General features: G+C 38.4%; 1 protein-coding gene across 1 annotated transcript; it reads right to left on the bottom strand.

The window, feature by feature from the left end:
• Positions 1 to 121: 121 nt before the first annotated feature.
• LOC108889533 (MAP kinase-activated protein kinase 2) lies at positions 122 to 11,368 on the bottom strand. Its single transcript, XM_018686044.2, has 10 exons — positions 10,689 to 11,368; positions 7,451 to 7,590; positions 5,741 to 5,805; positions 5,542 to 5,621; positions 4,591 to 4,717; positions 3,394 to 3,469; positions 3,130 to 3,254; positions 2,385 to 2,470; positions 2,197 to 2,277; positions 122 to 1,906 (listed from the first exon to the last, which is right to left on the bottom strand). Exons 1-10 carry the CDS (start codon positions 10,959 to 10,961, stop codon positions 1,766 to 1,768), a joined length of 1,194 nt encoding a protein of 397 aa, XP_018541560.1. The 5' UTR covers positions 10,962 to 11,368; the 3' UTR covers positions 122 to 1,765.
• Between the last annotated feature and the right edge of the window lie 1,985 nt (positions 11,369 to 13,353).

Genomic DNA, 13,353 nt, shown 5'->3' with positions numbered 1-13,353 from the left:
TGGATTTCATAAGAAACTACAGATGGGAGAGACTGAAATGAAAGAATTTATGTTAATTTGAAACAGATTTGTGTATTTTCTGCATGGGAATTCTTAAAAAAATGAAAACATGAGAGAGTGGTGATTTTTAAGTGTGTGTGTCCAATCTACAGGACTTTATTTGTGTTTTACGTGGATTAATACATTCATGAAAGCATTTTTGGCCATATATGGCTCTGCTGTACATTTCTTAAACTGCTGGAGGGATTGGCATGCCCACCTATAAGTCAATGGTTGTCACTTTAGTTTTTGACACAGTAAGTAACCTGAGCATGCTAAACATTTTTAACATATTTTTTAGAGATGCATGATGTTAAGTTTTAAGCCAGTGATCACTGCATTGAAAAGGTTGCAGACTGCCACCTAATTCTCAGGTCTTACTTTAAGAGGCCCACTATTACTTGAAGACACATTTTAGTTGTTTATTCTTTTATTGTGTAACTTGGTTAAGAATAAATTACTTGGCCCTCCACACCTGATTGTAGTCCTCAGCACAAGAAAGATTACAGTGTCCTGATTATTCTTGCATAGCCATGACCAGAAATGCATTAGCCCATTAGCACAATTCATCACTTCACGGTGTGCAATCAGGTGTTTTCTTGGAACCTCATTATGGTCTGTACACTCAAAAGCAAATGCAGTAATGATAAGTGAAGGAGGCCTATGAGACAAAAGGCAGCTGAGCTAATGGCAAACTCTACAGCTTTTATCTAAAGGGAACACCAGGTCAAAAATCTGTAGCCACTTTTCCATCATCCTATCCATTCAAAAATATCCTTTATTTATTAGAAACAACTGTGTTGCTAGTCATTTATTTGCAACATGCAAAACCACAGATAATATCAAGAGATTTTATCTAAAGTAGAAGACAGACGGGATAATAGTGACGTGCAACATTCTTCCACTGCACTTCTCATCACTACTCCCTTGACCTAAAAGTTTACTGCCATCCACTTTTCTTTCCATGACTTTCACACAACAACCTTCATGCTCTACTGCTTTGGAGAGAATGAATGGTACAGGAGCATGAAGAGGTCAGCACTGTTTTGTCAATCAAATTTAAGTATTAACTGTCTCAACTGTCTCGCAAGCGTGATTGTTGCTACACATGGTAAGTAAAGTGGTAAGAAAAGTCCCTTTTTTCCCAGCAAGGAGAAATGCTTCTGGTGTTATGTCAGCATTCAAAACAAAAGTTCTGGTTTCTGGTGATGGGTCATTTAATAGACAAATACAAATATGAATGACACTGGCAAACTCTCTAAACAAGACCCTGAAGGCAAAAAGTCTGTTTAAATGGTTTTCAATGCTGAGAACAGACTAGCAGCTCAAGTAACAGCCTGAAAATAATCTATGAGTTGCCAACAAAACTTTTTCAAATGTCATACTGAGTATGTACATCCAAATATTAAAAACTCTCATAATAAACAGAACATATACAGTATGATAGTGACAGGATGTAAGAAGCCTTAGTGCACATACAGGACATTTGCATTGAAAGAGACTTTAAAGCACATGTACCAAAATATCAAGATGCATTTCATGGTTTCAGATTTTGAGAATAAAATCATGCACGTTAACAGGGGAAAATAAAAACAGCTAAGACATATTCAAAACAAACAATTTCCAGTTTCTCTGAAGCTCTTCTTGAAAGCTTTTTTACAAAGAAAAAATGTTATGCATGTGTGTGTGTTTGTGTCTGTGTGAAATGAAATACCTCTTTATTTCACTAGCCTGGAGGTTGTGTGGCTGAGTTTTTACTTTTCTTTCTTCTCTTCAAGAGGAGAGGATTAGTTGAGTCTTCAATAGTTTTGATTTTAATTTGACTGTAATCCACTCTCATCGTTTGCAGGGCATTTGTCATTTCCTCCTAATAACAACAAAAGAAACATCACTTTTGTCAAAAACAACTGAGGTGGAGTATGCTCAATGTGCACATCCAATTTTAAATAAATATCATATGGATGTCAATGTGCAGACAGATTCAGGGATGAAATCAAGCAGTTTCAGTGCAATTCTTTTTTCTTTTTTGTAACAGCTGTTTTTCTATGTAAAAGCTGTAAATAAGAGCTGCAAAACTGTTCCTCCAACATCAAAGCCTCTCCTACCTTTTAAAGAAGAAACAAAAATGTGACACACATGTACAGCACCAACACTTACCTTAACCTTCTCCCAGACTTCTTGTTCCTCGTGCAACACCCTGCTGGTGTGAAGAGGCGTTTGAGGGACTTCTACAGACTGCTGCAGTGGTGAGAGAATATGGTTAAGCGAATATGGCTAAATCTCACAAACATCTTTCTAAACCAGCGGTTGCTTTAATAGATTCAAGCCTACAGGGAGCTTCTTACATTAATCCACGGATGGTTTATGAACTCTGTGATGCTCATTCTCTGGGTGGGCTCAGTTTTCAGTAAACGACAGATCAGCTGTTTGGCTGTAAAAGGAAATTATCATCATCATCATTATTATCATTGTTCATTGTTCACGTATACCCCATTATTATGAGCAATATCCCTGAAAATCATGCATGTAGCTGCAAATACACGGGCTGTTATTGTTTCCAAATGTTAGCAACCTGGTCGACAATTCCTACGAAAACATTTAAATGAATATTAAATAAAATGATAAAAATCAGATTGGTTCTGGTTCCAAGAGCACAGAATCCAGAGATAATCGGTTTACTAATATGTATGACCAAAGAAAAGAATCAAATCCTCACATTTGAGGAGCTAGAAAACATCAAATGTTGCATTGCATTTTTTGCTAAACAGGATTATTATAAGTATCTGTTGTCCGAATAATCAATTAATCAGATAATCAGTGCAGCTCTGGAATCAAGCGAACAACAGAATAATACTATTACTGGAGTTACAGTGAAGAATGCAAGTCTTGTGTTTATACTTCATTATGTTGGGGCCAAATGTCACCTACTCAAAAATGGTTTCACTCAGAGAGACACACCACTTACAGAAAGATTTACAGTGACATGCATGGAAAGTAAAACAGAAAGGATGGTAAATAAAGAGCATTTACAGATAACAGATACAGATTAAACCATTTTCCATTTCAATTTCCAACATGCTTCCCTCTCACCTTCCTCAGACACATCCGACCACTCTGGGTTGGGGAACTCATACTGTCCGTTACATATCCGTCTTTTCATCCCTGGGGATATTGCGAGACCATGATGTGAGAAAAAAGGAGGATATCCACAAAGTCTGTGTGTGAGACAGAAACAAATGTCTGATGACAAGATGGATCCTATTAGCGGGAATCATTTACAAAAGCTTCAGAGTGAAAGACACATGTCATGGCAAAATGAAAATCACAAGAAGTACACCACACTGATTGACTTACAGAATATACATAATGACACCCAGAGACCACATGTCACAGGATCTGTCATACTTCTCTGGACCAAGAACTTCTGGAGCTGCCGCAGTGTCAAGAGAAATGATTTAAATTGGACTGGAGAAATTGCTCCTGTTTCAGATTTAACATCTTTGATAATTCTTTGAAAAGACAGATGACTGAAAAAACACAGGTCACTAAAGTAGCATATGTTCAATTTTCCAGGATGTAACTTCTCATAACTCACATAAGTCTAGTCACTTTCCACAGGAAGCAAAGCATCTGCAAATTTTCATGAATGTTCAATTCTCTCAGGGAAAGCACTCGACAAAACAATGGGGTCAAGTTAAGTTTGAAAAAGCACATGGCAAAAATGTGATGTTTCAAAACCTGATGCTGTCAAACTCCAGAGACAGTGAATGAATAAATGACAGTGGCTTTTAATAATGTAATTATATTAGACCTACTACACAAATGCACATGTAATTACACAAAAACATTTGCTCTGTGCAGTTCCAAGACAGAGAATAATATTTAAGCTGTACTGCATTACTCACACACAAAATTCCTGACACAGTTGTTCCTGCTGATATATGACTATCACTGATATCAGGTTTAACCTCACAGGATCTCATGCAATTAAGTTTGACATTCATAAAAACAAAAACTCATGTTCACAGCTGTGACGGCCAAACACTGCAGCACTTATACCGCAGTGTCTAATAGAGGAAGTGTGATGATACAGGTATCAAAAATGTTGTATAGAAAGGCAGATGACACCAGTCGGCAAATCATCCAGTGAAAGGGACGGTTCAACATTTTGGGAAATACACTGATTCTCTTCTTTCTTGCTGAGAGCCAGGTGAGAAGAGATCAATACCAAGCTCATCTCTGTACTGTAAATATAAGGTTACATCCAGCAGCCGGTTAGCCTGGCTAAGCATAAAGACTGGAGCATTCCCATTTAAACCTTCAGTGAAAGCTTCCCAAAATGCTGAACTATTTCCTTAACTCTGAATTCATTATTGCTGTACACTTCTACCAACCACATAACTGTTCATACATACACACCTCATGTGTATGCTGGACAAAAGCATCTGCCAAAAGAATAAATGTAGATGTACATTGTCAACATACACAAAGTCCCTAGTGCATCTTCAACCTCATCTAATTATTTAAAGGTCACATGTTCTGTGGTCTTACCAACATAGTAGGGGGTAAAACATGGTGTTGCCAGTGAGTTTAAAGTGGTGATTTCTTTGGCAAACCCAAAATCAGTCAGTTTGAGGAGGGCATCTGGTCTTTTGGAGGTGTACAGCAGGTTTTCTGGCTGAAAGAAAAAGGAAAGAAAGATTTTAAACAACAGAAGTGCAATATCTGTTGATTTACTACAAGAGAAGATTATTGAGATAATAGAAATAAAATTAATAGCACATGTAAGCCTTAACAAAAGTATGTGTTTCATATTAATGTGCAAGTCTTGCCATTTCTTTTGAAAGTAAGAGACAATATAATCTACCGATCTAATGAAAAATGATTTGTCTTTAAGTTCCTGTGATACTTGAAAACTTTCAGAACTTGAGAGACATTTAAAGAGGTGGTAACCACTGACAATTTCAAAATAGAGAGGCAGACAGAGAACTATTCTTGAGGCATAGGAGGTTGGACCACAGTTAAAAATGGTACAGATATGCTGACTGTATTCCCAGTTCTCTCACTTTGCAGGCTACATATTGACACAACACATATGTAAGGGCCCTAATGTTGTTCTAGAAGGAATGGTGCAAGATACAAAAAAAAAACTTCCAGTGTTTGACTTTTTAATGGAAACAATTTTGCCATTAGGGGTGTACAATCGTCTGTTTCAGGGGCCCTTCAGTGTTTGGTTACTCTACATATGTGAACAATTTGATGTTCATTATATACAGAGGCCTGTGGGACTTCATTTTTATCTCTCTCTCATCTCCCGTTTTCTCCTGATTGCGCTACTTGGCCTTAAATGTGGGCTCTTTGACAGTAAAACATGAGCATGAGAGAACAGTAACAATTTTACTTGCCACTTTTTATTTCTTACAAATAATCTAACATTTTGTCCACAAAAAATAACACTGCAGATTATGTCTGTGATACAACATATAGTGAGTGAAGAATTACCTTGATGTCTCTGTGAGCAATATTGATGGAATGCAAGAAAAGTATGGCTTCTCCTACACTTTTCATGATGTCTGAGGCCTCTGAAAAATAAGGAAGCAGACGAGAGACAAATAATGTGCACAAGAATTTACACAGAAAAATATGAAACTATTCAGTACATTTAGCAGCATATTTTAGAGATAATAATCTCTCCCCCTACCTCTTTCTGTAAATGCATGATTCCCTCTGTCTTGGATATGACTGAATAATTCACCCCCATCCATGCTGAGAATGAAGAAAACAGTACTGTGAGTGGATAGAGGTATAAGGTTATGTTCATCAAAGTCAGTCTGGCTCCTGAAGTGTAAAGGTGATAATAAATGTGGCAACAGAAGCACAAGCCTGTCTGAGGGCTGCATATAACAACGGTGAAGGAATTTTGAAGACACTGATAAAGTAAAGCAGACCCAGTCTCCAGCAGCAGTTGCCATGGCAACCGAAGTCAGAGTGACCTTGGAATGAACAGTCGTAACACGGGCCATTCAGCTGCGGGACAGACTATTTTCTCTTAGTAAAGTATTGCGTAAAAGGAACAACATGACTCGGGTGAGCATGATTTAGTGTTTAAGATTTGTAGCCAATAGAATCTTAACATATGTATGGACAGGTGCTGGGGTTTATATGCATGGTTTTAAATAAACCCTGCGAGGACTGGGCAGCATTACACTTCCTCCTGGAACTCCTTCGCAATATTTCCATCATAACAATAAGTGTGAAATCACTTCCATTTGCTGTATTTATTTCTGCAATTAGAATCAGACTCCAAATACAATATTGTCATGCTTAGGGCTGCAACTAATGATTATTTCCATAACTGATTAATTTGACAATTCTTTTTTGACTGATTGTTTGGTCAGCAAAATGCCACAAAATTGTGAAAAATCTCAGCCACAGTTTCCAAAAGCCCAAGATGACATCTTTGAATCACTTGTTTTGTCTGGACCTGAGTCAAGAGCCCAAAGATATTTATTTTATTACATAAGATGAGCAAAACAGGATGCTTAAAATAAGTGTTGTTTACCATTTTTGCTTGAAAAATGTCTTAAACTATTAATCGATTATCAAAATACTTTCTCACTAAAGTTCTTGCTGAAATAATAGTTTTTGTGGTGTGGCGGGAACATTATCCTGCTGGGGGAGGCCCCTGACATTGGAGAGTGTTGTTGCCATTGAAGGGGTGTGTGCTTGGTTTGTGACAATATTTAGGTGGGTGGTACGTGACAAAATAACGTCCAAATGCATGTAAGGACCAAAGGTTCCTCAGCAGAACATTGTGTTATAACGAGATGATCGATGTTATTCACTTCATCCACCAGTGGTCAGAATGTCATGGCTGATTGGTGTATATCAAAAAGTTAAAATTATTTTCCATGACACAATAACATTTAGATCTTTAAGTAAAAAGCTATTAATGTAAGTCTGGAATCATTCCACACCCATCTCAGTCTACTCTTTTTTATAGTATACAGTCAGGATTATTCAGTCATGACATCATATTGATCATATCCAGCTACAAGTACATTTTTCTGTTCTTTCTTATGTATAAGACGTGGCGGAGGACATCAGGTGGGCGCCTGCCTTGTTATATTCCAGACAAAGCAGCCTCTGCCTGTTTTTTATTACTTTCTGCCCTGAAGTGTTCTGGAAACTCCTCACCTCAGTTGGTGCGCATTAACGAAGGAGCTGGCTCCATCAACTCGCAGAGCAACTAATACAAGCCACAACTGCCAGGAGCCATTCAAAAAATATACAACATCCAGGGAAGAAAATGTACTTTTGTCAGCATATGCTATCACTTTTAAGACCACACAAACATCCCTCACTAACTATGTGTGTGCGTGCATGTCTGTGCATATGCAGAGGAACATACCACTCCATCACAACGAGGAGGCACTTCTTGCCCTGGTAGAGATTCTCATAAACGTCTATGATGGGCACAATGTGGGGGCATGGTGACACCCTCCAGTGGAGCTCCACCTCTCGTCTGGCCTCCGGACTATCCTGCAGCATCTGAAACGCAGAGTGGCAAAAAACAGTAACAGCTCAGAAATGAATAAATCAGTGAGCATGATGACATTTCAGTTCTGAATATGGTCATATAAAGCTGCTCTAGCTGGTAAAATAATCATATTTTTGTTTGCATGTGGCTAATTAAATGTCATAAAGAATAAGATGATGAGTCAGAGCCCTGGCTATTCAGATAATCCAATTGTTCTGATGTTTGTTTTAAAAGAATCACAGGGCTCAGACATTTCACCGGTAAAGTAAATTTCACTCTAGGAACACTTTGTCCCAGATCTAAATGGAGCTGCTTCAACAGTTAAAGGGTTAGGTGAATGCTATATGGGGGCTAAACAAATTTCTATAATTTGTACAATATATATTTAATCTTTATAATTTATAGCCTACTTGTGAAACCTTAAATTCATTTGCTCAAATTTGTAACTGCTACAGTTATCCACAAGTGCAATTGCAGATGATTCACTGGATGTGGACAATTTTGCGATTTTAGGTAAAGAACAATCTGAACACTGTTCATATTACTGAAGAATGTTATTACCTTATATCACAAGAAAAAAAATACTACATGCTGCATTTCAGTTGCACTGCTCTGTGATGCTTTCACAGCATCAATTTAAAGCAACATCAGGGATTGCAGTTTTACAATCTTCTTTATCAGACTCTTTCAGGGGACCTCCCACTGAGATTTACTGTGGTACATTTAATCATTTCCTTGAGTTTTAGATTTATATTAGTCTGCCTCACACACTACAAATCATAATGAAAAGTTACCTCACAAATCTTAACACAATTACTTATTTAACAGGGTGTGAGGGAAGCATGATGTATGGTTTACTGATGTTCAAAGAATCACAGTAGGAAGGCAAACATGAATCAAAGACTCACAATCTATGATGATGTTTGATTTACATACTTAGACTTTAGAGACACACACACACACACACACACACACACTGTTGAAATAGGTGGATCTCTGTCAAGAAATAACTACTGACAAATGCAATTACAAACTAGAGGCCCAAAAGCACAGAATATTGGGAGAGAGATATGAAGATATGAAGCTCTCCAAAATAGCCTGAAAGAGAATTAAAAAAACAGTAGTATAATAATCATAATATGCTTGCTTTTAAAAACAAACTAAGGTCAGGTAACACTGGTTATTTGCTAGTTTCTTCACTTTGTTTACCCTTTTAAAAACACCTTCACAGGCTAATAAAAGCTGAGCGTGTGCAATCTGCGTGACACCCAGTCCTGCTGCACCCCACCGTACGTCATAATCTCTCAGTTATCTCAGGCCTCTCGCATGAAGCTACTTTTAGACACAGGCATGTTCCGCTCTCTTTTTCTGGCTGGCAGCATTTAAGTAGGAAAAGTCAACACTCCTCTTTCAAAACAGACACCTGAACATGGTAGGCCAGAGGCCAGAGCTACTGAACAGTGTATAATTTACAAACTCGGGGACATAAATTAGATCCTGAAAAAGTAGTCTGTTGTGCATAAATGCCGGAAAAATTACAGGGTTTCTATGAGAAAAAAGAATCTACAAATCACATCTGATGCCAACAGAAACCCCATCGCTTGAACTCTGAAAGCTCTCAGCTGTGACTCTAAATGCTGCCTGTCACCCCAGCAGGACAGTTACTCTTTAGTTGGATAACATCACACATGCCTCAGGAGTGACTAATTGATCCCAGAGGAATGCACTGGGGTAATATATTCGTTTATCTCTGCTGGCTGGCTGGCTGAAACTCAGACACAGAAGGAGGGCGCATACTGTCCCAAGGCAAGGAAAGAGGAAACAGCATATGAGAAGCAGATTTTCAAAAATCTAAGATAAGAGATGAGCATCTGTTTAACTTTCAGCTCAGCTTGATGTACACCGAGTTCAGCCTCATCTGCACTTTGTTTGTCTGGTTCTGAGAATGTGACAAAAAGCAGAAATTCTCAAGGCACGAAGGTTGTCAGTCAGCAACAAACAGGCCTTAATCCTGTTTACTGGACTCAAATTATGAAAACCCAGTTTCAAAGGCTTCTGAGAAAATCTCTCTCTAAACACAGACATGTTGATAACAAGTAACTGGAGCAAGAGAAACCAAAATAACTAAAGGAAATGTTGGGAAACACGTGCATGGAATTGATGCACAAAGCCATTTTGTTAACCCCCCAAAAATCTAGAGATGAATAGAAGATGAAACTTCTATGATTACTGGATTAATCGACCAGTTGATTGACACAAAATGAACAAATATTTTGACAATGATGTTAATCATTTTTAAAGCAAAAACGCCTAAATTTGAGGTTTCCAGCTTTTAAAATGTGAAAATATAATGCTTTGCTTTGTCATACAAGACAGTAAACTGAGAAACTGTTGGTTGGACAAAACAAGGCATTTGAAGACGTTCCCTTGGGCTCTGGGAAATTTTAGCAGAGATTTTATATCAAGAAAGAAAAGATAAATCAATAGTGAAAATGATTCTTAGTTTCATGGCTGAGTTCTGTGTCTATTCCAAACAACTGTATCTAACTTTTGACATGACCTCAAACTAAAAGTAGTCAGAACATCACAAAACTCTCAGAGCTTCCTTCTATGATCTCTAAACCTCTTTCAATTCAAATTCCATGGACCTGCAAGTAATTTGTGGTTGCAAGGAATTTAGCACAAGGTCAAAAGTAAACCACATCAGGGCACGCAGAGTAACTAAGACATGCATGAGATAGTTATAGTGTCATGTGCAAGATTGTGCAAAGGCTATTGGAATTGCCAGAGCTTATGTGATAGGTTCAAGTATCAAGACTGTGCACACCAGCTCCAGGCAGGCAAAAACATCCCTCCGAATGAACTCAAACACGTTATGGTTCATATCATACACTAATATCAAATATCTATCAGTGTAACTATAAGAAGGTTGATGCTTAGATGCTACCACCAACATGCTTTGCTAAAGAAATTATAGTGGCGTCGATTAGATTTCAAACTCTTGCCTCTGGGCCAATGCACTTAGGCGTTTACCCACGATAAGAAATATGATGGAAATGTGTTAAACACAGAAAGTGTTATCTGAATCAAAGATATCAATATGGTTTACCTTTAGTGCATACTTTTCTCCACTCTCTTTGTGAAATATTTCCAATACTCTGCCATTTATCCCCATCCCGAGCACCTGACTTGTTACACGATAATCGTCTGTTATTACACTCCTTCTCATTTGAAGAGGACTGTTAAAAGGTTTCGCGAAAAACTGTGGGAAAGGAGCAGAGTTCAGGTTGGGCTGCTGTTGGATCGGGAAAACCGGCTGGTGCTGATTCGACATGTTAATTAACGGTAACACATGAGGAGAGTGAGACAACTGGGTGTCCATCAGATGCGTTTCTTGTCTTCTCACTGCAGGTCACTACTGACTTAGCTGGATATAACACCTGACATTTGGCTCTTGTTGTCCTTGTGTGTGATATTAGCCCACCGCTAACGGGATGGCTACACAGCTCGGATTCATGTCTTCCAACAAGCAGCAGCTGTACCGGCCGGGTGACTGTCCAAGAAAGTCCGCTTTCAACTTGGATTCTTGTGTCAAAGCCAGGCAGATTAACAGTTTAACGACTTGGCCCGGACTTCACACCGCGTAATCTCACTAAATAAATAAAATTACATAAATAGGATTATTATTAAATTGATAAACAAGTGGCCAAGCTTCCGGGCCAACACGGTGGACGCATCTCTCTCCAGCGGACGTGCCACGGGCTTCTGTGGGTGGGGTGGGATGAGAGGGGTAGGGGGCACTCCCTCTGCCACCCAGCTGCCACCCCCCAAATCCTGAGTCCTCCTGCCCCCCTGCAAACACAGGATTTCTGGGGCTTTGAGCGGGCAAATTTTCCTGAGAATAAAGATATCCCAGTCATGCAGAATAGAGGTTGAATTGCTTTGTTCGGTTCAGTTCAAAGATTTATAATCACTTGCTGTGTCTCAATTTGTGTTCTTACATACTTGTTATTTCGAGTGCATACTTGTGCTTTCACAGTGAGGAAGTATGGCAACATGCAGTGCACCATAAGTACCTGGATGGTGCACTTATACTCAAAAGGCTTAGTGTGAAACAGTGGACATGTCTCACCTATCTCATTCCCAACAGTGGCCAACTGAAGGACACCAACATACTTTCAAACTTGTGACAATGGAAGTTGAGCTAAGGAGGACACGTCTTAAGCACCCCCAGCAAACATGCCTGCACGGGCCCACTGTAGGGTTTACTGTGGGACAGTGTGGGCAGGGCAAAACCCATGCTAATCCCATGTGGGCTCCACATGGGTTTTATCCTGGTGTGATTGTCTAAGACTATCACATAGATCAGTCTGAGTTCTTTTCTCCCACAGTGGTGAGAGGAATGTGTCGTATTACAGAAGCAAAATGCCGCAGAGATACATCTTCCTCCTCACTGTAGCTGTTGCCTTTGCTTTTATTTCTGCTGATTTCAATAAAAGCTCATCCAAAGACATAAACTAAGCAAATACAAACCAAAAATATTTTTGGAATCATTGTTTCTGTTTCTGCACTGATTTTTATATATATTTGCAATGTCTCTTTGGATATGTTTACATGAAATATTCTTTTCGTCTTTTTTTCCTTCATGATGTATGGTGAATCATTCCATTTTTATGTAGGTGGATAGTGTCTGTCCTGAGTATGAAAATTTTTGTGTTTTTTGATGAAATTTACTTGATAAAGAGTGGGTTGCAATATTTCATCATTGCAGCTTGAATAAAATGCTGTCCCTTGAAACGGTCTGAGTTTGGTGTAGTGAACTTACAAAACCCAGCTACAGTCTTCTGGGAATTATTTGACAATATACAGTATACGCATACTTTTTTCACATTTTGTCATGTTGCATTAAAATTGCATGCAAATTTATTAAAATTAAATGGAATACTGATGGCATTGTAATAGCATACAGAGTTAAAGCCTGGGGCTTTTCTGTGTCGAGTTTGCATGTTCTCCCTGTGCCTATGTGGGGTCTCTCCAAGTACTCCAGCTTCCTTCCATCTTGTCATTATCTTATTCTGTCATGCTCTTAGTTAGTTCACTCTCTTCCATGCTCTCTCACTCTTTCTGCTAACAACAGCCCAATTTTGGTTTTGATATCAATAAACAATCCCATAAAAATCCTCTGGTTACTCCTCATAAGATCCTTGGCGGCATGATTAACTAATTAAGGAGCAAAGCAACGGGCAACATTCATGGTCAAATGTTACGACTGTCATTTCTAGTAAAAGCACTAGCCTGTCAAAATTCACACACTACACAGTGAGTATACTATGCACTCAATGTTGATCTACTACTTGTAAGTGTATTAACTGAAGTATATGCCTTGAGACACAGTGACTCATTTCAAACTACAGCCACTAAGTTCAAAAGTAAGTGAATCAATTAATCAACTAATTGTTTCAGCTGTACTTGTATGTACTGTCGGGTACTTTCATTTATAATAAAGCATCATATTTTATAAGCTCTCCATGCATTTTGTTTTCAAAAATCTTGATTTTCAAAGTAATTAGTAACGTAAACAGCTGAATAAATGGAGTGGAGCAACAAGTACATCATTTCATAGTCAAGAAAGTACCCAGCTATAGGCCAAGTACCTCAGGTACTTCAGTATTTGTACAAAGTACTTGTGTAAATGTACTCAGGCAAGTTAGGCTTATAAACAAATAAATAAACATTTTTTTCTTCCCATAATAATCAATGTACTTCCTTCCTCC

This window comes from Lates calcarifer, linkage group LG6 (genome assembly GCF_001640805.2).
Source record: "Lates calcarifer isolate ASB-BC8 linkage group LG6, TLL_Latcal_v3, whole genome shotgun sequence".
Taxonomy (NCBI): Eukaryota; Metazoa; Chordata; class Actinopteri; family Centropomidae; genus Lates; species Lates calcarifer.
The sequence above is the reverse complement of the archived record's forward strand: the minus strand, read 5'-3'. Positions and strand labels throughout refer to the sequence as shown.

Excerpts from the sequence above, each read along its gene's own strand:
- LOC108889533 (XM_018686044.2), bottom strand. The coding sequence starts at position 10,961 with ATGGACACCCAGTTGTCTCACTCTCCTCATGTGTTACCGTTAATTAAC. Across the intron at positions 7,591-10,688 it reads GAGAAAAGTATGCACTAAAG|ATGCTGCAGGATAGTCCGGA; the intron begins GTAAACCATATT and ends TCTGCGTTTCAG. Across the intron at positions 5,806-7,450 it reads CTCCTCGTTGTGATGGAGTG|CATGGATGGGGGTGAATTAT; the intron begins GTATGTTCCTCT and ends CTTCATTCTCAG.